Source organism: Bos taurus, chromosome 16 (genome assembly GCF_002263795.3).
Source record: "Bos taurus isolate L1 Dominette 01449 registration number 42190680 breed Hereford chromosome 16, ARS-UCD2.0, whole genome shotgun sequence".
Lineage (NCBI taxonomy): Eukaryota > Metazoa > Chordata > Mammalia > Artiodactyla > Bovidae > Bos > Bos taurus.
Window position 1 is genome coordinate 1,468,958 of NC_037343.1, and position 24,456 is coordinate 1,493,413.

Genomic DNA, 24,456 nt, shown 5'->3' on the forward strand with positions numbered 1-24,456 from the left:
AGGCTCAGAGAGGGGTCAAGACCAGTCCAAAGCCACGAGTCAAGTTGGTAAGCACCGAAACTGATACCCATGTCTTTAGAATGCAAAACCATGTCTTTCGCCCACACCGTAATGTACAAGTACCAGAGACCAGCTAGGGCCTTGGGGTATGACCAGATAGAGATCTGTCTCAGTTAGGGCCCTAGGAATGCCCTCAAGCCTGGGTTCACGTGATTTCTTTCCTGGACAGGTCTGATCATGTCTGCAATCACAGTTCTCATCCTGATTCTGTACTTCGTGATCGACAACTTTGTGATCCAGCGCAGACCGTGGCTGGCCGAGTGTACCCCCATCTACGTCCAGTACTTTGTCAAGTTCTTCATCATCGGCGTCACGGTGCTGGTGGTGGCTGTGCCCGAGGGGCTGCCCCTGGCCGTCACCATCTCACTGGCTTACTCTGTGAAGGTGAGGCTGGGGTGAGGCTCTGCTCTTTGAGAACACAGACCAGAGGAAGGGCGCCAAGCAGCTCTGCTGAAAGGACGGCCACTCTGTCTTCGTAAACTCTGGGTGATGCCTTCCAGGGGCACAAGCTGCTGAAATCAACGTTTACCTAACCCAGTAGCATCTTAAGAGGGTTTACAAAAATCATATCTTGCATTTTTGTATGGGAGCGGAAAATGAAATGTGGAGAGTTGCTGGCTGGGAAATGGCCTCTGCCCTGTGTTTTGGAGAGCTCAGCCGGCCGCTCTGCAGTCTCCTCTGTTCTCCTTTGTAGAAAATGATGAAGGACAACAACCTGGTGCGGCACTTGGACGCGTGTGAGACCATGGGCAACGCCACAGCCATCTGCTCGGACAAGACGGGCACGCTGACCATGAACCGCATGTCTGTGGTGCAGGCTTACATTGGAGACACTCGTTACCATCAGATCCCAAGCCCTGATGACCTTGTGCCCAAGGTCCTGGACCTTATTGTCAATGGCATTTCCATCAACAGTGCCTACACCTCTAAGATTCTGGTAAGCTCTTCTTTTGCCAGGACACTTAAAATGGGTAGTTGGAAGGAACCATTGATTTTTCTCGTTTATTCTGCGTGAACTGCCATCCCAGTTCCCATTTGCCACTCCCCAGTGAACACGTTTGGGGTGAGACTAGGGAATAATCCGTGGAAGGAGACTGGGAGATGGGGTGGGGGAGTGAGGCAGGTAGGAATCTGGGGCTGTGAAATCACCGTGGAAAGGCAGTATCTCTAAAAAGAGGCCTCATGCTGGTAGCAGAATTGAGCTTATCACGAGTAAATCACTTAGTTTCTGGAAGCTCAGAGACAGTGTTAGAGGCACCAGCACCAGCCCCACGGCGGCTAAAAACACCCCAGGCCCCGGGTGGCTCCAGGGCCAGGTCACCACAGCTATGGCCCGCACCCCCGTGGGCCCCGGGCACACGCGCGAAAGCCTCCTGAGGGAGCCCTTCCCCGGCCGGCCCCTCGCCCCGCCGGCCCACCAGTGCCTTTCTTTCCAGCCTCCGGAGAAGGAGGGCGGCCTGCCCCGGCAGGTGGGCAACAAGACCGAGTGCGCCCTGCTGGGCTTCGTCTCGGACCTGAAGCAGGATTACCACGCCGTGCGCAGCGAGGTGCCCGAGGAGAAGCTCTACAAAGTGTACACCTTCAACTCGGTGCGCAAGTCCATGAGCACGGTCATCGAGAAGCCGGGCGGCGGCTACCGCATGTACAGCAAGGGCGCCTCCGAGATCATCCTGCGCAAGTGAGCCCCCCCAGCTTCTTCCTCCAGGGTCCTCTCCTCAGGGAGGTCTGGGTATCGGCCCCATGCTGAGCCACCCGGATAATAGCTGACCCTCCTTCCGGGTGGTAACATCATGACAAGATCTGAGCTTGGTTCTGACCAAGCCATGCGGTTATATACTTTGGATACTATACTTACACTTTACAACTCAGGGAGGCAGATGCTGCCATTATCCCTGTTTTACAGATGAGGAAACAGAGGTGTAGTGAAGTTCAGTAACTTGCTAGAGGGGATACAACGGATAGTGGTCCAGGCAGGATTCAGACCTAGGCAATCCATGCTTCCATTTCCTATTCTGAAAAGAGAATACCCACTTATCTCACAGGGTTACTCTGATTAAATGATTGAATGTATGAAAAACGCCTTGCACATAGTAAGCACGAGAAATGTTAGTTCTGTGTTCCTTTTCCTTTTCTTTTTTTTTTTTTTTAATTTAATTTAATTTAATTTTATTTTTTTTTTTTAATTTTATTTTATTTTTAAACTTTACATAATTGTATTAGTTTTGCCAAATATCAAAATGAATCCACCACAGGTATACGTGTGTTCCCCATCCTGAACCCTCCTCCCTCCTCCCTCCCCATACCATCCCTCTGGGTCGTCCCAGTGCACTAGCCCCAAGCATCCAGTATCGTGCATCGAACCTGGACTGGCAACTCGTTTCTTACATGATATTTTACATGTTACAATGTCATTCTCCCAAATCTTCCCACCCTCTCCCTCTCCCACAGAGTCCATAAGACTGTTCTATACATCAGTGTCTCTTTTGCTGTCTCGTACACTGGGTTATTGTTACCATCTTTCTAAATTCCATATATATGCGTTAGAATACTGTATTTATGTTTTTCCTTCTGGCTTACTTCACTCTGTATAATAGGCTCCAGTTTCATCCACCTCATTAGAACTGATTCAAATGTATTCTTTTTAATGGCTGAGTAATATTCCATTGTGTATATGTACCACAGCTTTCTTATCCATTCATCTGCTGATGGACATCTAGGTTGCTTCCATGTCTTGGCTATTATAAACAGTGCTGCGATGAACATTGGGGTACACGTGTCTCTTTCCCTTCTGGTTTCCTCAGTGTGTATGCCCAGCAGTGGGGTTGCTGGATCATAAGGCAGTTCTATTTCCAGTTTTTTAAGGAATCTCCACACTGTTCTCCATAGTGGCTGTACTAGTTTGCATTCCCACCAACAGTATAAGAGGGTTCCCTTTTCTCCACACCCTCTCCAGCATTTATTATTTGTAGACTTTTGGATCGCAGCCATTCTGACTGGTGTGAAATGGTACCTCATAGTGGTTTTGATTTGCATTTCTCTGATAATGAGTGATGTTGAGCATCTTTTCATGTGTTTGTTAGCCATCTGTATGTCTTTTTTGGAGAAATGTCTATTTAGTTCTTTGGCCCATTTTTTGATTGGGTCGTTTATTTTTCTGGAGTTGAGCTGTAGGAGTTGCTTGTATATTTTTGAGATTAGTTGTTTGTCGGTTGCTTCATTTGCTATTATTTTCTCCCATTCTGAAGGCTGTCTTTTCACCTTGCTAATAGTTTCCTTTGATGTGCAGAAGCTTTTAAGGTTAATTAGGTCCCATTTGTTTATTTTTGCTTTTATTTCCAATATTCTGGGAGGTGGGTCATAGAGGATCCTGCTGTGATGTATGTCGGAGAGTGTTTTGCCTATGTTCTCCTCTAGGAGTTTTATAGTTTCTGGTCTTACGTTTAGATCTTTAATCCATTTTGAGTTTATTTTTGTGTATGGTGTTAGAAAGTGGTCCAGTTTCATTCTTTTACAAGTGGTTGACCAGATTTCCCAGCACCACTTGTTAAAGAGATTGTCTTTAATCCATTGTATATTCTTGCCTCCTTTGTCAAAGATAAGGTGTCCATATGTGCGTGGATTTATCTCTGGGCTTTCTATTTTATTCCATTGATCAATATTTCTGTCTTTGTGCCAGTACCATACTGTCTTGATAACTGTGGCTTTGTAGTAGAGCCTGAAGTCAGGTAGGTTGATTCCTCCAGTTCCATTCTTCTTTCTCAAGATCGCTTTGGCTATTCGAGGTTTTTTGTATTTCCATACAAATTGTGAAATTATTTGTTCTAGCTCTGTGAAGAATACTGTTGGTAGCTTGATAGGGATTGCGTTGAATCTATAAATTGCTTTGGGTAGTATACTCATTTTCACTATATTGATTCTTCCAATCCATGAACATGGTATATTTCTCCATCTATTAGTGTCCTCTTTGATTTCTTTCACCAGTGTTTTATAGTTTTCTATATATAGGTCTTTAGTTTCTTTAGGTAGATATATTCCTAAGTATTTTATTCTTTCTGTTGCAATGGTGAATGGAATTGTTTCCTTAATTTCTCTTTCTGTTTTCTCATTATTAGTGTATAGGAATGCAAGGGATTTCTGTGTGTTGATTTTATATCCTGCAACTTTACTGTAGTCATTGATTATTTCTAGTAATTTTCTGGTGGACTCTTTAGGGTTTTCTATGTAGAGGATCATGTCATCTGCAAATAGTGAGAGTTTTACTTCTTCTTTTCCAATTTGGATTCCTTTTATTTCTTTTTCTGCTCTGATTGCTGTGGCCAAAACTTCCAAAACTATGTTGAATAGTAATGGTGAAAGTGGGCACCCTTGTCTTGTTCCTGACTTTAGAGGAAATGCTTTCAATTTTTCACCATTGAGGATAATGTTTGCAGTGGGTTTGTCATATATAGCTTTTATTATGTTGAGGTATGTTCCTTCTATTCCTGCTTTCTGGAGAGTTTTTATCATAAATGGATGTTGAATTTTGTCAAAGGCTTTCTCTGCATCTATTGAGATAATCATATGGTTTTTATTTTTCAATTTGTTAATGTGGTGTATTACATTGATTGATTTGCGGATATTGAAGAATCCTTGCATCCCTGGGATAATCCTTTTCCTTTTCATTCTCAGTTCTGATCACAGGAAGTTGCATAATCAAAGTGGCTAGACGATCCATAGGGCATTAAAAGTTGACCTATGTGGATACAGGGCCAGTAGCTAAAAACCAGTGCCCCAGCATGGGTTAGCGCCACCATGGGTGAGACTCTGTCATTGCCCACGCCCTCTGCCCTGAGCCCTCTAGAGACTGGGGGTTGAGAAGGTCTCTCTACCACTGAGAAGCTCAAAAGAGTAGGCGACCCACGAACAGCTCTTGGTGTTGCGTTCCCAGATGAGTAGGAGCAGATGACAGGGGAGAGCGACACGCTCTGCCCACCTATCAGCCACCCCACCCTGGATACAGGGGCTCAGCTTTGGGCGATGAGTGGAGATTACGGCCACCCAGTAGTGTCTTTAGGAGTCAGGCAGAGTGGTCAGGGTGTCTGTAACGTGTCGAAGCACACTGGGCGGGAGGTGGGGTGCTGTGTTCTGACTGTGCACCTCCCCAGGTGTAATCGAATCCTGGACAAAAAGGGGGAGGCCGTGCCATTCAAGAATAAGGACCGAGATGAGATGGTCCGCACCGTCATCGAGCCCATGGCCTGTGAGGGGCTGCGGACACTCTGCATCGCTTACCGGGATTTCAACGATGGAGAGCCCCCGTGGGACAACGAGAGCGAGATCCTCACTGAGTTGACCTGTATCGCAGTGGTGGGCATCGAGGACCCCGTGCGCCCGGAGGTGAGGCTCTGACTTGGGAACAGGTCTGGGAAGCATGAAGGGGAGTCTTCCAGCAGCCGCGGCCCCTGCACGTGACCTAATGAGCAGCCACGCAGGAGTCACGGGAACCGCGGTACCAGCTCCGTTTCTAGCTGTGACTTAGGAAACTTCGGCAAGTCACCTAACTGCTTCTCATTTGCTGGGATAGGTGTTTCTGTGCTTCCTGCTTCACAGAACTGCTGGAGCTCACTGAAGTTATACAAAGTGGCAATCCCACTTCCTGTGGTTCATGCCCTCTATGGGCTGAGAAGCACAGGTTTCACTGGGCTAATAAGAACAGTTTGGCACTCAAGAATAGTGAGGAGGTGGGATTAATTGAGACACCAACTTTGGCTCTAGTCACATCCCTTTGATCCACACATCTTGTCAGGTGCCCATAGAGTAGCTCCACACTACTCGCAACTTTTGGAGGCGTGACAGGGTGTCATGCAGTTGGGAAACTTGAAAGAACTGATGTGGTTGGAGTACGTGCCAGGGGTGGAAGGTAGTTAAAACTTCTGCTGGAAAGGAAGGCAGTGGTAAAATCTCAAAAGGTCTAGCGTGCCTGCTAAGAAATCTAGATTGTAAGTGAGAGAATAAGCTTTTACACCTGGCTCCTGAGGCAGATTTCCCCTTCTACTCATGGTCCATGCATTCATGCCAAGTCACTCAGTTGTGTCTGACTCTGCAACCCCATGGACTGTAGCCCGCCAGGCTCCTCTGTCCATGGGATTCTCCAGGCAAGAACACTGGAGTGAGTTGCCATGCCCTCCTCCAGGGGATCTTCCTGACCTAGGGATCAAACCTATGTCTCCTGCATTGGCAGGCAGGTTCTTTATGACTGGCGCCACCTGGGAAGCCCTCAACTCATGGTGCAATAAGGCAAATTCAAATGTGAGTTTCATGGGTAGGCCAGAAGTAAGGGGGCACCAAGCAATATAAAGCTGACCAGACTCGGCCTGCGCCCCGGGGTTCTACTTCCAGGGTGCCTCTCTCCTGTCCGCAGTGAGGGACAGCTGAGCAGAAGCCGATGGCCGGGCCTCGCCGCCACCACCTCTCCTTTCTGCTTGCCTCACTCTCCGCAGGTGCCAGAAGCTATTGCCAAATGCAAGCGAGCTGGCATCACTGTCAGGATGGTGACAGGGGACAACATCAACACAGCCCGTGCCATCGCCACCAAGTGTGGCATCGTGACTCCCGGGGATGACTTTCTGTGCTTAGAAGGCAAAGAATTCAATCGCCTCATCCGAAACGAGAAGGGCGAGGTGAGCTTTAGGTGGTGGGAATCAGAGCCTCCTTCATTAGGGGAAGGCTGATGCATGTGTAAGGCATCTGGGACAGGTGGGAGAAAGTAGATGGTTTTTAAATTAAAATCTATTCATAGTGAGACGTGCCTTTTACCAAAGCTGCTCAGACAGTAAAATTGGGAATTTTTTCTTCTCACTGTATTCATTCACAGGCTATTTTTGAGACTCACTTTTTACATCTCCGCATTTCCTCCAGTCGTGGGATGATTTTCCCTGATTTTCCTCTACCCCACCCCTCCTGTACCACTGCCCTGTGACTGGCAGGGCCTCGGGCTGGTGACAGGGTACGATCTGGGTGTGGGAAGGCCACAGCTCCTGGTCTAAGTAGAGACTGAAGCTAAGACCTCAGAGGCACTACTTCAGCCAATAGTGAAGGGTCTCACCTTCCGTCACGGGTCTCAGAACTAGGGGGTTGGCTCCCAGGGATGGAATTGGGAGGAAAAGGAGACAAGCAGGGCCTGAACGGTCAGCGTCCTTGAACCCGCCCTCAGAGCTGAGCTGGCTGCTTTGCCTCTGCCGGAGGCCAGGGTCACGCTCCCAGGGGGCCCTGGGACACCAGCTGCCAGGAGCTTGGCGCGTGTGCAGACTTCCCTGGGGGCTGCTCTGAGCTTGACTGACCCAGGTGTGTCTGCTGCTGCAGGTAGAGCAGGAAAAGCTGGACAAGATCTGGCCTAAGCTCCGAGTGCTGGCGCGGTCTTCCCCCACTGACAAGCACACGCTGGTGAAAGGTGAGGTCGGCTCCTGAGCAGGTGCCTGGGATAGGGGAAGGCAGACCAGGGCGAGCACAGATAAAGAACCGAAGCCAAAGCAACTCTCATCCTGAATAGGGAGGCCTAGGAGAGCTTCCCAGCTCATGGGAAGAACATGCAGGTTAGCAAACGTCTGAGCACCTGGTGAGTATAAGCTATATGATGAAGTTGTTTTTAAACATTATCGTATCTTGTTTGTCGATAGTACTGGGAATTAGGCAATACAGGTTAAGCTCTTCCCATTCTGCAAAAAAGAAAGTTTGAGGCTGAGACGACACATAACTTATCCAGACTGCCCAACTGGCAAATGGAAGTGTTATCGTTCAACCTCTGGGTCTCTGCCTTCAAATCATGCGGTGCTTTTCCGACTGCATTATAGGTGTCTTGATGTACCAGACAGGATATCTGACGAGGTCAGACTTTCTTAGCTTAGATTGCTACCTGTGAAACAATTTACCGCCATTCGGTGACGCTGTAAAACCTCCAGCATAGGGAAAAAGACGGAAAGAGCGTAAAAAGGGAGGTAGTGACAGGGATTAGAGAGGAAGGCCGAAAAAGCGTCTTTTGTGGGAAAGCGGCCCCCGACCTCACTGGGGTGCGCCTGTCTCCCCAGGCATCATCGACAGCACTGTCGGCGACCAGCGGCAGGTGGTGGCCGTCACCGGCGACGGCACCAACGACGGCCCGGCTCTGAAGAAAGCAGACGTTGGTTTTGCCATGGTAAGCAGCTCAGCGTAGCATCTCTCTCTGACTGCAAGCTGCCTGCGCCAGTGGGAAGCCCAGACAGGCTCTGATACCCTTCTGCTTCCTGGACCTTCACAGCCCGCTTTGTGCTCTTTTCTCTAACTCCATCTCACCTGCCTGCCTGGCCAATAATAACATATATAATGAGGGATTCATGAAGTATGAAGACAGGGAAATCACGAGGTTTCATTACCCAGGAAAATAAGACAAACTGAAACTTACCCATGAATATGGTAATATTGTCTGCCTAGGCACACTAGAGAAAATTCACATTCCATATGGAAAGTGTTTATTCTGTAGTTAGCGCTGTTCATCACTCTGCTTATGAGGCCAGGAGCATCTGAGTCACTTAGAAAGTTCATTTAAAATCACGTATTTCAAGGTTCGACAGTCAGCGATCTTGATTCAATAGCATCTGGGCCAGATCCCAGAACGTATGTTGTTGTTCATTTGCTAAGTTATGTCCGACTCTTTGCGACCCTACGGACTGCAGCACACCAGGCTTCCCTGTCCATCACCACCTCCTGGAGTTTGCTCAAACTCTTGTCCATCGAGTCAGTGATGCCATCCAGCCATCTCATCTCTGTCGTCCCCTTCTCCTCCTGCCCTCAGTCTTTCCCAGCATCAAGGTCTTTTCCAATGAGTCAGCTCCTCGCATCAGGTGGCCAAAGTATTGAAGCTTCACCTTCAGCATCAGCCCTTCCAATGAAGAGTCTTCTCTAACACTGCAATTTGAAAGCATTAATTCTTCGGAACTCAGCCTTCTTTATTGTCCAGTCTCACATCCATACATGACCACTGGAAAAACCATAGCCCTGACTAGACAGATCTTTGTTGGCCAAGTAATGTCTCTGCATTTTAATATGCTGTCTAGGTTGGTCATAGCTTTTCTTTCAAGGAGCATGCATCTTTTAATTTCATGGCTACAGTCACCATCCACAGTGATTTTGGAGCCCAAACAGAAATCTTTAGGTTTTTCTTAATAGGTACACTTGTTGATTCTAATGCTCAGGGACATTTAGAAGCCCTCAGATAGCAAAGTACATTCTCACATTCAAGTAGGTAATGATTGTAAGCTTCCCATACATTTTGAACTGTTGGTGATTTTTAAGCAGTAGAAGGTGATTCAAGAAGAAATCTATCTTTAGGATGCTCTCTTTACCCAGAAAATAAATTTTAAAAGTTTTTGTCCTAGGGAATTTCAAGAACATACAAAAATAGAATAGTTTATTCACTCCCCGTGTACCTGTTACCCAGAATAAATCTTGCTGGGTGGGCCAGTGTTGGCCCACACATACACATTTCCCCTTCTCCAGCTGGCTTACTCCAAAACATTTCCAAGATGTTATATCATTTCATCTAGTATGTGTCTCTGGAATAGAAATATGTATCAATAAAATATATTTAAAAGAATTGTATGCCATTGTCTCACAGCAATATTGATCCCTTGCTATCATTAGCTATCTAGTCCGTGTTCACATTTCTCTTCATAAGTTTTTGTCTTTCTAAATTGTTTGTCCAAATCGGAATCCAAACAAGATCCATACACTGTGGTTGGTTGATATATCTCTTAAATGTATGAATCTATAATAGTAGTTCCTGAAGTGTGCTCTTCCGCCTCCGCCTGGAAACCTACAGAAATGCAGATTTTTTCAGGCCTCGCCCCAGATCTACTGAGTCAGAAACTTTGCAGTGGGGGCCCAGCAGTCCATGTTTGAACAGGCCCTCTGGGTGATTCTCACGCATCCTAAAGTTTGAGAACCACTGACCCCATAGGACCTACATGTCAGGGGTTCCCAAGACCACCCTTTACATTTGTGGATTCACTGGAAGGGCTCAGGGGACGCGGCCTCTAACTGTGCTCGTAGCTAAGATTTAATCCACTGGTATACTAAGAATCTAGTAAAACAGAGTCACAGACAGGGTCTGGAATCCACATGCAGGCTTCCTGTGATTGCTCCCTGCAGTGAGGGGGTCAAAAAGAGGGCCTGCTTTCCCTAGCAACGAAAATGTAGCGATGCAGGTGATGTTTCTGCCCAGAGAGATACATCAGAGACTTGGTACCCTAGAGTTCTATTAAGGTTGGCCATATAAGCACCATCAACCCAGCATATGCTAAGATTCCAGACTCCTAGAAGGAAGCAGGTTTTCAATGGAAAATAAGAAAAATTAGTGAATCACTAACTAATTTTCAGTTAATGTTGACTGAGAGCATTCTGAGAGCCAAGTTACCAGATGCTAACCAAGCGCCAACCTTGCAAACAGACGTTTCGCAAGATAGCAGCCTCAGCCATGCTGTTAATTCTTTTCTGCACAAGCCTTTGCATCTTTTTTCCTAGCTATTTGATTTTGAAGGAAACAGTTTGTTTTTCTATGTAGGATATACCACGTCATGGATTTTGTTGATTATATTCCTATGTCCTTTAACGTGCCCTTGTATTTCCTATAAAGTAGTATTTAGTTCTGTGAGCAGTCAGATTCTACACCCCATCTTTCACTAAGGGCTGCAATATGACAATGTTCTGATTTTCTTTATTTATTAACTTGAATACTTCTATAAAAAGAAAATTACCCTCATCAACCCTTGGGTTCAGCTCCTATGTGAAAGATAGGTTAAATGCTTGATTTTTCTCCACTATTTACCAGTTCCCAAAGCAATGAGTTGATTTTTGGGGGATCCTCCACAGTTGTCCAATGAACCTCATGCGAAGAGTTGACTCATTGGAAAAGACTCTGATGCTGGGAGGGATTGAGGGCAGGAGGAGAAGGGGGCGACAGAGGATGAGATGGCTGGATGGCATCACCAACTCGATGGACGTGAGTTGGAGTGAACTCCGGGAGTTGGTGATGGACAGGGAGGCCTGGCGTGCTGCGATTCATGGGGTCGCAGAGTCGGACACGACTGAGCGACTGAACTGAACTGAAACTACTAAAAGTTAATTGTCTGTTTTTTTAAAGTATCATTATGAGCTCATATTCTTTTGAACGTATGTGATATATTTCCGTCCATTGCCCATATTATTATTTTGATGTTCATACTGACCCATCATTAGCCTCTTCCACACTGCTGAGCACTTGGAGTATAACCTCAGTTCTCTGTGTAATGGCATTCTTGGTCTCTTGCATGATAAGGTGTTCCACATCTGTCATGCATATTTCTTGTTCTAGATCTAGAATCATCCACTTTTCAAAGGAGTTCTGCTTCATTTTAGTGAGAAATGGTATTTAGAGAGCACAATCTGAATGTCAGTATGTTCTTTACTTCTGAGTAAATTATTGTTTCTAGAACTTTTCAGTGGACAAAGCTAAGAAATACGTCTTTTATATCCGTTTTTGGTTTTGTGTTTCTTTGTTTTAAAGGTAAAATACTTTATGAATTCATACTGGCATTTCCAGTTCAAATTTAGAATTCTAGAACTAACTTCCTAATTTTACTTCCCTGATTTTACATTGATCTAAGGGTATTAACATAATTATTACTTGCTTTATCCTAATATATATGTAACAGTCTCAAGATAACCATAATAATACAATTCCTGTACTAAAAACAGTTAAAGATTTTTCTTAGAGTTCTTTTTATCCTGTAGGTATATCCTACTACAGATGTAGGATCAAAGTACTGTGTTTTTCGAAAAGTCATTGAGAACTTTTCATTTTGTGTGGTTTGCTATCAACCGGTTATACCAGTTCATTTATATCATGTGTTGGGTTGGTTTTTTTTTTTTTTCCATTTTTGAGATTGCTTATTTTAAATTTAATGTTGTTTTATACCTAAATGAAGTAGTTACATAATTCTAAACTTAAAGTCTGTAGAACAAGATCTGTTCATAGAAGTCTAGCTTCCATCCCTGTCACCTCTAGCCTGTTGCCTCCTTCTTAATTCCACAGATAGCATCTTGGATTTTTGGTTTATCCTTCTGTTTGCTCCTTTAAAAATAGAATCAAATGTGTAGTATATTTATATCCCATTCTCTTAAATAAGTGACACTTAGCTATATTTATCTGTATACACACTATATACTCTTTTTTTTTTCCCACTTTGCTGTTTTTCATTTAACAACCTAACTTGGAGAGTATTCCATAGTAGTACATATTTAAAGACATCCTTTCTTTCTTTCTTTTCTTTCTCTTCTTTCTTCTAACAGTGCATAGTACAGCATTGTGTGGATATATTAGAGAATCTTTTGAAAGGGAAATTGAATTATATAGTATATCTAACAGATATTCATTTGTTGCAATCTGGATAGGAAAATAATACTACCAGGTAAACAGAACAAATAATCTAATGGTACAGGTCAGATTCACAAACAGGCTCCTCTGTAGGTTTTAGGAGTTGTAAGACATGGCATAGAAGTATAGTCTGGGGGTGTTAGGAACAGCTTTGTTTAGCAAGCAGGGCTTAATTAATTTACAGGGGCCTTAAGGATAGATGTCGGACATGACTGAGCAACTTTCACTTCATTAAGGATAGATAGGATTTAAATGGAAGGGGAAAGAGGATGTTCCAGGCTTGGACAAAGGGTGTAAGTAGAAGACTGAACTCTCGAAGTGAATGAGAGAATTCAGGGAGTTGTGAATAAATCAGTAGGTTTTGAGCAGAAAGCTTATATAAGAGCAGTTTGGAAAATGAACCAGAGCTCACTTGTTGAAGGCTTTGACTACCTGATTAGAGAGTTTACTGTTTCTCAAGCTCTGCTTTCAACCACTGGTATGTCTATTTACAAACCTTGAGTGGCAAAGAGTCGGACACGACTGAGCGACTGAACTGAACTGAACTGAGTGGTTCCCCGGAAATCGGATTTTGAATAAGGACAGGATATCTGAACCATGCTGCTGGACTGCTCCTTCTAGGAAAGAACGTAGGGTGACTTCAAGGTGTGGGGGACATAAGGATTTAAAGTGGATATTTAATTTGAAGGTAGAACAGAAAGGACTTTTCCCCTATCTTCTAATTGCTTTCTGAGATGGAGAAGTAGGCGGGACAGGAGACCAGAATATCAAAGGTGGCTGTGATTTCCAGTCTCAGTTCAGGAGTGCGGTGCTGGCATCACGGCCCGGTGCCCTTTTCCATGAGTGACAGCGGCACATTCCCCTTCCTTTCCTCTGGGAGAGAAGACAGAACACGGTGGTTTAGTTTGTAGAACTCGCGTGGCTGCTGTGCCCTCTGATGTTTGTGCCGAGTTCTGAAGCTTCTTGGAGTTCAGGAAATGGGTTCCGAATACAGATGAGCTCCTTTTCCAGTTCCTCACTGTTTTCCTCCCCGCTCTTACCTAAGGGTATTGCAGGCACAGATGTGGCAAAGGAGGCCTCCGACATCATCCTAACAGACGACAACTTCACCAGCATCGTGAAGGCGGTGATGTGGGGACGGAACGTCTACGACAGCATCTCCAAGTTCCTGCAGTTCCAGCTCACCGTCAACGTGGTGGCCGTGATCGTGGCCTTCACTGGAGCCTGCATCACCCAGGTGGGATGAGCTGAGACGGGAGGGATGAGGCTAGGGCCAAGGAACAAGGGGTGTGACGTTACAGTGTGTCGGCTGAGGAGCAAGGCCCAGCGTTTCTGCAGGGGTGTTGGGGCAGGAGTTCGCTCTCCCGAGTCTGCATCTGCTCCTGTGGGAGGATGATCATGTATTCACCATTAACGCAGCACTTACATGTTAGCCAGCATGATAAGCACTTATTTGTGGTTCTCTGATCTTCAAAAACAGCCTTGCAGAGTAGGTATTATCCCCGTTTTACAGGTGAAGCACCCAAGGCTCAAAGAGGTTAAATAAGTCTCCAAGTGTCACTCAGCTGGATAGCAGGAGGTAGGCCCTTTCAGGGGCAAAGGTGAGGCTGACGAGTGAGGTGAGGGGTAGTCTGCAAGGCAGGCTAAAAGGAGTGGTTCTTCTTCCCGCCAGGATTCCCCACTGAAGGCCGTGCAGATGTTGTGGGTTAATCTAATCATGGACACCTTTGCCTCGCTGGCCCTGGCCACAGAGCCTCCTACAGACTCTCTACTGAAGCGCCGGCCCTACGGCCGCAATAAGCCTCTAATCTCGCGCACCATGATGAAGAACATCCTGGGTCACGCCGTCTATCAGCTCACCGTCATCTTTTTCCTTGTGTTTGCGGGTGAGCCACGGGGAGGTTGGGGAGGATGGGGTGGGGGCCAGCGTGTGGAGTGCGAGAGGGAGTGTGGAGGCAGAGATGGGCCCAAGAGGAGGAGGGAGCAGGGCGCAGGCTGAGCCAGCGGGGCTGTAGCATCTTCGCGCACTGAGTTCACCTCTGTTCCCGCGCCGTGGTGCATTATGGCATTCTCTGACTCCTCTTAAGAATCTCTCAGGGGTAACTTTATGATACCTTTCTTTAGATCATAAAACTGAAGCTTAGGTCACATATTGAGTAAATAGCAGCACTGTGTTTCAAACGTATGTCTGCCAGACTCCAGTGTATGTAGTTTTACCACCATGCATTGCCACAAGAAGGCAAATATTGACGGAACAGAGAGAAGGTCAGAAATGTTGAGACCAGGGCTAACGCCGAAAACGTCTGATGACCATGTGGCTCGGACACTGAGCGGTTAGAATGGACACCAACCCTCATCTGTCTTGACTCGACCTCAGCCCTCCCTGAGAGTGTACTCAATCTTGCGGTGCACCCCTCTCCCAACTAGGTGAGAAATTCTTTGACATTGACAGCGGGAGGAGAGCGCCTCTGCATTCTCCGCCCAGCCAGCACTACACCATTATTTTCAACACCTTCGTGCTCATGCAGCTCTTCAACGAAATCAACTCCCGCAAGATCCACGGGGAGAGGAATGTCTTCTCGGGCATCTTCCGCAATCTCATCTTCTGCTCAGTGGTGTTGGGCACATTCATCAGCCAGGTGAGATTCTAGCTAGGATTGGGATAGAAGGTCTGGGAAGATAAAGGCCAGAAGCTGGAAGCCAGGATTCCCTGGGTGCCCCAGAAGAGGAGTAGGAAGCGGCTAGGGACCTAAGTTGTGGGTTGCACCCTTTGGGGTTCCCAGCTGGTTCTCATTTGCTCATTTCTCTAGAATTGGATCCCTCTGTGTCGAGTGCTCCAGGGCACGGCAGCATGTTGGTAGTGAATAAAATAAAATTTGTAGAATTCTCTCCTTAATTTTCTAGAACACAGAAATTTAACATAGTGACTGGGAGGAAGGTCACTGTCTTCTAACCCCTTTCATGTCTCATACCAGCGCACTCGAAATGTGCATGCAGCTGCCAAATAGGCGTCTCTCTGTCCCTGCCGCTTTGTTCTGAAAGGGCTCATGGTACAAAATGCTACACTATTCAGGAGTAAAGGAGAAGAAAGAGCATGGTGCCACATGTAGTTGTAGATAAGCCTGATGTGGATTCTTTCTGTGAGACTGGAGTCAAGGGCATGACTGCCCTGCTGGTGAAAGGATCGAGCCACCCTCAGAGATATCCCAAGACAGGTGCCATGCAAGAGATGATGAGCACAAGAGAGTCTGCCTCTTCCTTACTTGCACCCCTCCTAAGTTTCCCTTCTCTATCGCCGTTGGCTTCAGTCACAGGAAGCCCTTAGCTCCCCTTGATCCGCTCGCCTTTGCATTAATAGTGTTCATAGTGACTGGAAACTCCCCTTCAGAAGGCTCTGCAAAGACTGTTGGTGTCTGTCTTCCCTTCCCCCCATCTGGGTCTCTTCTTTCTCCTTCCCCAACAAGCAGACCAGGGTTTGCACTGCAGGGATCCTGGGGCAGGGAGCTGACGTGGCTTTGGTGGCCTTGACTAGAGGGCTGGCTACCTGTTACTCGCCTCCCAGTCACAGGCTGCCTCCCTGTCTGTTCTAGATCATCATCGTGGAATTCGGGGGCAAACCCTTCAGTTGCACGAAGCTCACCCTGTCCCAGTGGTTCTGGTGCCTCTTCATTGGTATTGGAGAGCTGCTGTGGGGCCAGGTGAGTACGGACACACCCTTCCCGCAGTTGCACAGCCGGCAGACCTCCCCTTCCCTAGACGAGATGGAACGAGCGGCTTGGAGACCCCCAGCTCCAGACCTTCGTGTTCTGCTTCCCCGTTCCCTCTGCCACCAGGTTTTCAGGTTCTTTCCATCTTGCAGGATTCCAAGCAGAATGATTAGTGCCTGCCACTTCAGAGGCTTCTGATCTCTTCTCTAATCATGCCTGGAGACAGACAAATCCCTTAGCTTCTCTGAGATGGAAGTGGAAATTTTCAGTGCTAATTTTGCTTAAAAAAAAAAGGAAAAAAGTAAGGATCTTAGAAGCAGAAGCGTTTACAAAGCCCATGTCTGCAGTGAAGCTGAAGTCTGGTTGTGCGTGCTCTGCGTCATGCTGCAGGACTCCCTTGCCTCCGCTGTTTCTCACCATCACCTTATTCACAATGAATGCCTGACCATCACCTAAGATAAATTCAGACTCACGCGGTCTCTAGAGAAGCAGTATAGCGTATCGTTGAAAGCCCAGACTTTGCAACCGACTACCTTGGTTTGAATCCTGGTTGTTTTTTACAAACTGCATCATAGTGAGTATGTTTCATAGCAGCCCTGCCTCAGTTTGCTCAACTCAGGATAGCAAGGCCATTGTGAATCATTCTTAATCAGCAACCCAGTTTCCATATAGAAATGACTTAGACAAATGTCTAATACCTTGTAAATCCTCAGTAAATGTTAGCTATTAACATTATAATAATATAATCTGGTTTGATAAGAGTTTGATTCCTTCCCTAGTACCACTTTACAACTCCCCCTCATCATTAATTCTGCCCTGGGCTATGCTTCTGCTTTGCAGACCCCAGGTCTCCACTGATCGGTGCCCAGCCACCTGAGTAATGGAGGCTTTGCTCTAACTGGCCCCAAAGTTTCCTCCTAGGACTGCAGGCTTTCCCCCATAGACCTGCTGGTTATTTCTTCCCTACCTCCTAGTTGCCTCCCTGATTAACCCCTATCCCAGTTCCTAACACACGTCCCTCCAACCTGCTCTGTTTGCTGTTTGTTTACCAGTGGGTCCCTAAAGCTTTCTTGTTTCATGTACTGTTTGAAACACTCACCTGGATCGTGTTTCACATGTGCCCCTGTGGCCTTGAAGCCTTCCTTCTGTATCACAACAGCTCCTTCCAACATCTGAAAGCAGCATGTGGACGTTCTGTTTCAAACGTTTGGCTCCACGTAGGACAGCTCACACGGCCCCCTTTCGCAGCTGAGCCCTGTCTGCTCCTCTTCTTGTTTGTAAAGGAAAGCTGACCGGCAGGCACTGAGCTTAGTGAGTGATTCACTTTGAATCGCAAGCCCGAGCTCCTGCTCCATGTCCTCTGAGAATACGCATACGTCCCTTCTGTGGGCTGCCCATCCACTTTCTCACCCGAAGCCCAGGAAGACCCTCAGGGTCCTCTCACTGTAGTTTTATAAAAGAGGAATCACTTAGCATGTGCAGACTGAGAAGAGGACCCCTCCCCTCCGACAGCCTTCCGTCCCCCTTGTGCATACACACACATTGTGACCATCTTGTCCCCAGCCGTGTTTTGCCCCAGATTCTTGTCTGTGTCCCCTCCCACTATGTACCACGCATTCCCACCCTGTAGCACGCATTCCCACCGTGTACCATGCATTCCCACCGTGTACCAGGCATTCCCACCGTGGACCACGCATTCCCACCGTGGACCACGCATTCCCACCGTGGACCACGCATTCCCACCGTGGACCACGCATTCCCACTGTGGACCACGCATTCCCACCATGTAGCACGCATTCCCACCCTATACCACACATTCCCACCGTGTAGCACGCATTCCCACCCTGTAGCATGCATTCCCACCGTGTAGCCTGCATTCCCTTAAGAGACACACTGCAAAATGAAAAGAGAGAACTGAGACAGGAGGAGGAGAATAAAGTGTGTCACAAGGCAGATGCTGGTCAGATACTAGAATTTAAGTTCTCCTTCGGACGTGGGAGACAAATGCAGACAGCTGGTCGGGCCCTGGCAGATGCTGGCCTTAGGCGGGCTGGTGCTTCTCCCTCTGGGGCCAAGCATAGTGTTAAATCCTGTTCTGGGGCCAAGCGTGACTTGCCCAGAGCCTGACCCACGCAGCCGAGTGACAGCTCTTCTCGCCCTGATCCTGGTTTCTCCCCTTTTGCTGTACCTGCTCTCAGGTCATTTCCACGATACCTACCCAATCCCTGAAGTTCCTGAAGGAGGCTGGGCATGGCACCACCAAAGAGGAGATCACCAAGGATGCTGAGGGGCTGGACGAAATCGACCATGCAGAGATGGAGCTGCGCCGAGGCCAGATCCTCTGGTTCCGGGGCCTGAACCGTATCCAGACTCAGGTATGGTGATGGTGGCCTGTCCTTGCCCTGGAGGAGGAATCCCGTCCGTCTTTATTGGGAGGTGTTGGGAGGGCAGTAGTTCTTGGTGGCCAGTGTCTCTACCCTTCTTAAGGCCCTTTCACTGGTGGATAGCCCAAGCTCCCTTGCTTCAAGATAGACAGAAGCAGAGGCGGCAGTTTGGGCTCCTCTGAGAGGAGAGTGGTCGTGGAGAGCCCAGAACACAGGACCCCAGCTGGTAGCATGGTCCTCTAGCTTTGGGTTTGTCTGAAGGCCACTTCCCACCCTTCACGGCTAGGCAAGCTTCCGGCTTACAGTCTCTCGTAAGCACCAGGCCTAACCTCCAGTGGGAAATGTTCAGAATCTTTCCTGGCCCTGCAGAAGAAAGGGTTCACACAGTTTCTCTGTACCATCATCCCCAACATTTACTGTACATCCTCAAGCTGCTATTAAGGGAATGTAGGTATTATCTGGAGGATCTTTGTAAAAGAAACTCACTCTTTGATGTCTTCCCCACTCAAAATGTAAGACCATGATGGGGAACCTTATTGCTAAGTGAACATAAATAACAGTAGTCTCTCGGTGCCTGAGTGTCTTTTACAGGTTCAGATTTTCTCCCCAGAAAAGAAGAGGCTATAATTTCTTCACACCATTTCCCTTCCTGTGATCTCTGAAATGGGATAGAAGCTGCTCCTGCTGCTCTTAAGTCCCTTGCCTCTAGCCCTACAGTAACTTTTTCTCCCCACCTTTCATGCAGCAACTGTAGCTACCTTTTCCTGGGTAAATGGCCTGGTCTAGGTATTGATAATCTTAACACTTCCCCATTCTTATCTCACATACCTCTATTGTGTTAGTCCTAAAATTTCCTATCTCAGGGACCTGTAAATCCCCAGGTTCTCAAAGGTGTTCTCCAGAGAACAGGCCTGTGCATCTCTGCAGATTGGCTAGAGATCCCAGAAGTAAATTTCATCCTCTAAACAACACTGCAGGTGGTTTCAAAAGTTCCTTTGTCAAACCCACCACTTTCTAGGGAAGAAAGGTGAAATGAATATTCTAAGGTAAATACAGTGATCGCCCCTTATCCATGACTTTGCTTTCCTTGGTTTCAGTTACCTTTGGTCACCCACAATCTGAAAATATTAAATGAAAAACACCATAAATAACTCATAAGTTTTCCATTTTATGCCATTCTGAGTAGCTGATGAAGTCTCATATTGTCCCACTCTATCCTGCCCTGGATGTAAATCATTCCTTTGCCTATCATATCCTCACTATATCAGCTACCTGCCCATTAGTCTAGGAAAAAGCATAGTATATACAGGATTTAACACTATGCGATTTCAAACATCCACTGGGGGTCTTGGGATTTATCCCCTGCAGATAAGGGAGGACTCCTGTAGCAGCTGGGAACTGGTCTCCTGTAGACAAGACAGCAGATGAAAATGGGGAACTAGGGCTAGGGAGGGAAATCCTGGGGCCCCTTTCCCCTGTCTTGAGCTCCTCCTCACAGAGGGAAATCCCAGGGGTCTGCAGAAGCCACCTTAGCACTTGCAGAGTCTCCACAGCAGCCCCACTCCAGGCTGCACGTGCACCCCCAGCCAGGGCCCCCCGGACCCCGAGAGCTCGGTGCCTGTGGCTCCCGTCTCTGAGGCCTCGGTGCTTCCCTGCAGGCCTGCTCTTTTCAGAATAACCTGTCTTCTTTTCTTCCCTTCAGGATCATCTGCCTCCTCTTCTACTATGTACATTTTTTCCTAGCCAGGATCCCCTCGTTCCAGTGTCTCGTGGCTCCTTCCCAGGCTTCTCTCCTGGGGCTGAGACTCATGGATCTACCCTCCCCTCCATTACCAATGTCCATCCCCTCGACTATACCTCTCTGGTTCTGCTGCCTACATAGCTTTAGGTATACTGCCTTTCTCTGTTAGAGCAAGAGGCACTTGGACCAGAATGACATTAAAGCCTGAACTTGGGCAACACAGGCGACCTGTTAAAGATGCTGTGAAGAGCAGTCTGTGCCATCAGCCCTGAAGCCACAGCAGCTGCGGCTGACTGCTAACCTTCACCCTGGACCCTAAAGCCCTCTCCTGGCCTTAGCCCTTCCCTCGGCAGAGCTGGTCCTTGTCATCCTCCTTGCAGCACCTGAGATGGGAAGTGCCAGGCTCTGTCCCCTCCTGGTCCCTGTAACTTTGGGAGACTTAAAAGCACTAGAGGGCGGAAGTTAGGGAAACCCAAGGGCTTGAATCTTGGTAAACTTCCAGCTTCATGGTTTGGGGCCTTGTGGCCTTAACAAGCCCGAGGAGTGACTCTCCAGCCCCTTGTTCCATGTGGCTGAGCCCTTCCCACATGCAGACCTTTTTCTCCCACAGCGTCAGGCTCCTCCATCCCTTGGAAGTGAGGACTGTATCATGTGATAAGAGTGGTATTTTACCTCAAACCTGGTCTGAATCCAGAAACTAGCCCTAAACATTTCATGGCTTCTCTGGAAGCTTTATAAATAAGAGCAACTGTCTGATTCACAAGGTCCCTGCACTCCCATCTTCTCACCTGGGGAAGAGAGGTTAGATGAGTGGGGTCAGCACCTCTCCTACCTCCCTGGTAGACTGACCCGTGGTGTTAAGCATTTGGGCATTTTTAATGTGATTCTACCAGATCTTGAAGGGTAAGGAAATTCTTTTTGATTTGTTCCTTCTTAGTCAGAAGTCAGGGATGAGGGCGGTAGGTTGCCGAGGCCTCAGATCAAGGCCACTGTCAGAAGACAAATGGCCTTCATTGCCTCTGTCTCTGAAGAGTTGGACCCTGAAAATCAGAGGCAGTTTGTGCAGGGCTAGACCCACAGCTGGTGAGCACCGCCGCCACTCTCAGCCAGCTCCTCCTCCTGGGCCCGTCTACCTTCTGAGCTCATGACTGACTTGTGCCGGCGCTTCCAGGACTCCACGACTGCTGTTGGAGGCCTTCTCTCTAAGGGCCTGGCCCCTGGGCTCCTGAGCTCCGCTTTCAGAGGCCTTGTCTACTCCACCCGAGGAAAGGGTATCTCAGAGAATAACCCAGAAGAGGGTGAGCCCAGCAATTTCGTGGTCTAGGAGCCTTTTCCCCATGGCCACTTGTGTGTGGGCTACTACACTGCCTCTGTTTAAACACATAAGTTGTTTTCCTGGAAAATCTGCAAGAATAGGTAATCAATTTAATTGGTTTAGAGTTCCTGAGCCTCAAAACTCAGTAATATATATTTTGCCTACTATCTTAAATTGCATGCTTTATTTTTTTAAGAGTATGGGTCAAAGCTGTGAATAAGCTGTCACTCTCTGTCAGGAGTCAGGAGTGGGGAAAGTCCCTTTAAATTTTAGATATGTTTGGACACCAGCACACCTAAAATGTCCATCATAGGCTACAAGGGAAGGGAAGGCTAGATTCTGGCTGGGTATGTAGACTCCACGGCAAACTGTTCCTTAAATGAAGTGTGATTTGCAATTAACGTTTTCCCCCCCTTCTCCTGACTGTCGTTTTGTGTGTGAGGGATTCTCTCTGGCTTCCCATCTCCTGTCCCCTTTCCCCAGCTCTTTCCATCCCCTCCCCTAACCCTCTTGGACCCTCCCTTCCTCTCTTCTCACTTCTCTCTGACTGTGGAGCAAAGCTGTCTCACTTTCTGATTCTTTGCAGATCGACGTAATTAACACATTCCAGACGGGAGCCTCTTTTAAGGGAGTCCTAAAGCGCCAGACCATGGGTCAACACCTTGATGTAAAACATGTTCCTAGCTCATCCTATGTAACAGTTGCACCAGTCAAATCTCCCCCCACCACTTCTGTTGCTGCTGCTGTTTCATCTCCTACTCTGGGCAGTGAGTGATAGTCTATTATGATGCATGATTTGCTAAAATGACCACAAGAGAGCACGTGGCGTTCACTTTAACCAGTCGTGGTTATCTTTTCCTTTGGGTTTTTCCCTTTGATCTTTGAGTTAAGGAAAGAAAAGTTGGGGCAAAATCCCCACTCCAAAACTAGCTGTGTGCCCTTTAATTTTATTAATTTTTTAATGTTGAAAAGCTATTAAACCGTAACCATTTTAAAGACAGTAATCTTGTTTTCTGATTGTTCCCCTGCATTGCTGTTCCTTCCTTGAGTTCTGTTTGTTTTACTTTACTTTGTTTGAAGATGTTGTTGTTCCTTTCCTCTCCTTCTGCTCCTTTGAGTGTCAACTCTGTCCCCTAAGGTTAGGTGTAAGGTTAAGCGAAATGAAGACTTGGGAACTCTTCATCTGGGGGCAAATTTGAGATCTCCTGAAAAAAGGCATGAAAGGAGCTATTATTCCCATATTTTTTAAGAAGTAGATCTGTCATAGTTGAATCAGCGTTGAGTTTGGCCAATACTAAGAGTGTCTTCTTGGCCGCCACTCTTCCGTTAGCTGGCAGCATTGGCATAAAAGTGGCAGCTGAATATGAAGAAAAGATGTTCAGTTCACGTGCACAGGTCTGAGCAGTCCCGCTGTTTTACTTTTCAGGGATCTTAAGCCAAACTCTGGTTTAAGAATCTATTCATTCACATCTCATAGGAGAAATATATAAAAAGATCAAAATAACTTATTTTTCACCTGTTAAAAACAAATTTTTTTTTCTTTTAGGAATTTCTGAAGAGCAACCTTTTTTTTGTTTTCCTCCTTTCCTCTAATCTGATTGTTTTACTTATAACCAACACTTTATATTTTATTTTGGCTGTAAAGTTTTAGGACCCCTTTCTCAGTCATCCCGTCAACCAGAATGCCATCAAGGCTCACCCTAAGATCTGGTAGATTATACGTAGATTATTGGATTATTGCTAATGCTTATGCCTTCCTATTCCTGATCTTTTTACCTTCCCCAAGTGGGACCCAGAGAGGAAACAGAAGTCTCTTTGCTGATAGTGCTGTTAAGGTATTTGGTGGGGAAGGAGTCTCTCTGTATTAAGTATATTGTGGACTTCAAATATCTGAGTGTTTAGTCTGTTTCTTTGTCCCCCGACTCCTGGATACCACCGCTCCATCTCTGGGATGGGGGTAAAGAAAGAGCAACTGCTTTATCTGTGGTTCACTTGATGGTGAGTGTGTAGGATGATCAGACCTAGATTATCCATTGTCTTTCTAGCCAGCCCTAAGTGTTCTTACGTGACGTGTGAGGAGCAGGGGGAGAGGAGGTTTATGTAGATGCATATTCTTTAGGCCCAAAGGCAGCCAAGATCTACGACTTACCCCACCAACATGCAAGGCTCTCTTGCTCTAGTCTTCCCGTATCGCTCGTGTTCCCTGCTTTCTTCTGGCTTTACCATGTCCTTGTGATTCGTCTCTGTTCTGTTTTAAGCCCTGCCTCTCTGTTGGGAAGGGTTGGTGCCAACCGTCCTGGTGATTTGAGGGTGGGAGGACACTAAGCCACTGGGCGCATGTAGAGTTGCTGGTGGAGGGTACGGTGCAGACCCGCAGAGGTGGAAGATCCGGAGAGTCAGGCCATACCTGCTCTTTCTCCAGCTGTGCCTTCTTACTGGAGGGCCCAGAACTTATAGTCATGCATTTTAAAACCCGTTTCCCATTACAGATTTCCAAACGAATTCAAGTATTTATCTAACCTTCGGCAGACTGATCTCTAAGATTTCCCTCTCTGCATGCCAAGTCACTTCAGTCATGTCCGACTCTTTGTGACCCTGTGGTCTATAGCCCGCCAGGCTCCTCTGTCCATGGGATTCTCCAGGCAAAAATATTGGAGTGGGTTGCCATGCCCTCCTCCAGGGGATCTTCCTGACCTAGGAATTGAACCTGTGTCTCTTATGTCTTCCGCATTGGCAGGCAGGTTCTTTACCACTACCACCGCCTGGAAAACCCAAGATTTCCCTCTCTAGGAAGGCCCTAATTCCTTCTCTTCCCTTAATTTCTG

General features: G+C 47.1%; 1 protein-coding gene across 7 annotated transcripts in view; it reads left to right on the plus strand.

Annotated features, from left to right (window-relative positions):
* The window catches only part of ATP2B4 (ATPase plasma membrane Ca2+ transporting 4), a 102,615-nt gene that overhangs the window by 70,701 nt on the left and 7,458 nt on the right, over window positions 1-24,456 (plus strand). For 3 of the 7 annotated variants that reach the window (XM_024976047.2, XM_024976049.2, NM_001172594.1), the window contains 13 exon segments: window positions 230-444; window positions 755-997; window positions 1,497-1,738; window positions 5,205-5,436; window positions 6,540-6,719; window positions 7,402-7,489; window positions 8,124-8,230; window positions 13,530-13,721; window positions 14,157-14,370; window positions 14,912-15,123; window positions 16,075-16,182; window positions 18,390-18,566; window positions 22,218-22,398. In XM_024976047.2, coding sequence (XP_024831815.1) covers window positions 230-444; window positions 755-997; window positions 1,497-1,738; window positions 5,205-5,436; window positions 6,540-6,719; window positions 7,402-7,489; window positions 8,124-8,230; window positions 13,530-13,721; window positions 14,157-14,370; window positions 14,912-15,123; window positions 16,075-16,182; window positions 18,390-18,566; window positions 22,218-22,398 — 2,391 coding nt within the window. 7 annotated transcript variants of the gene reach the window in all.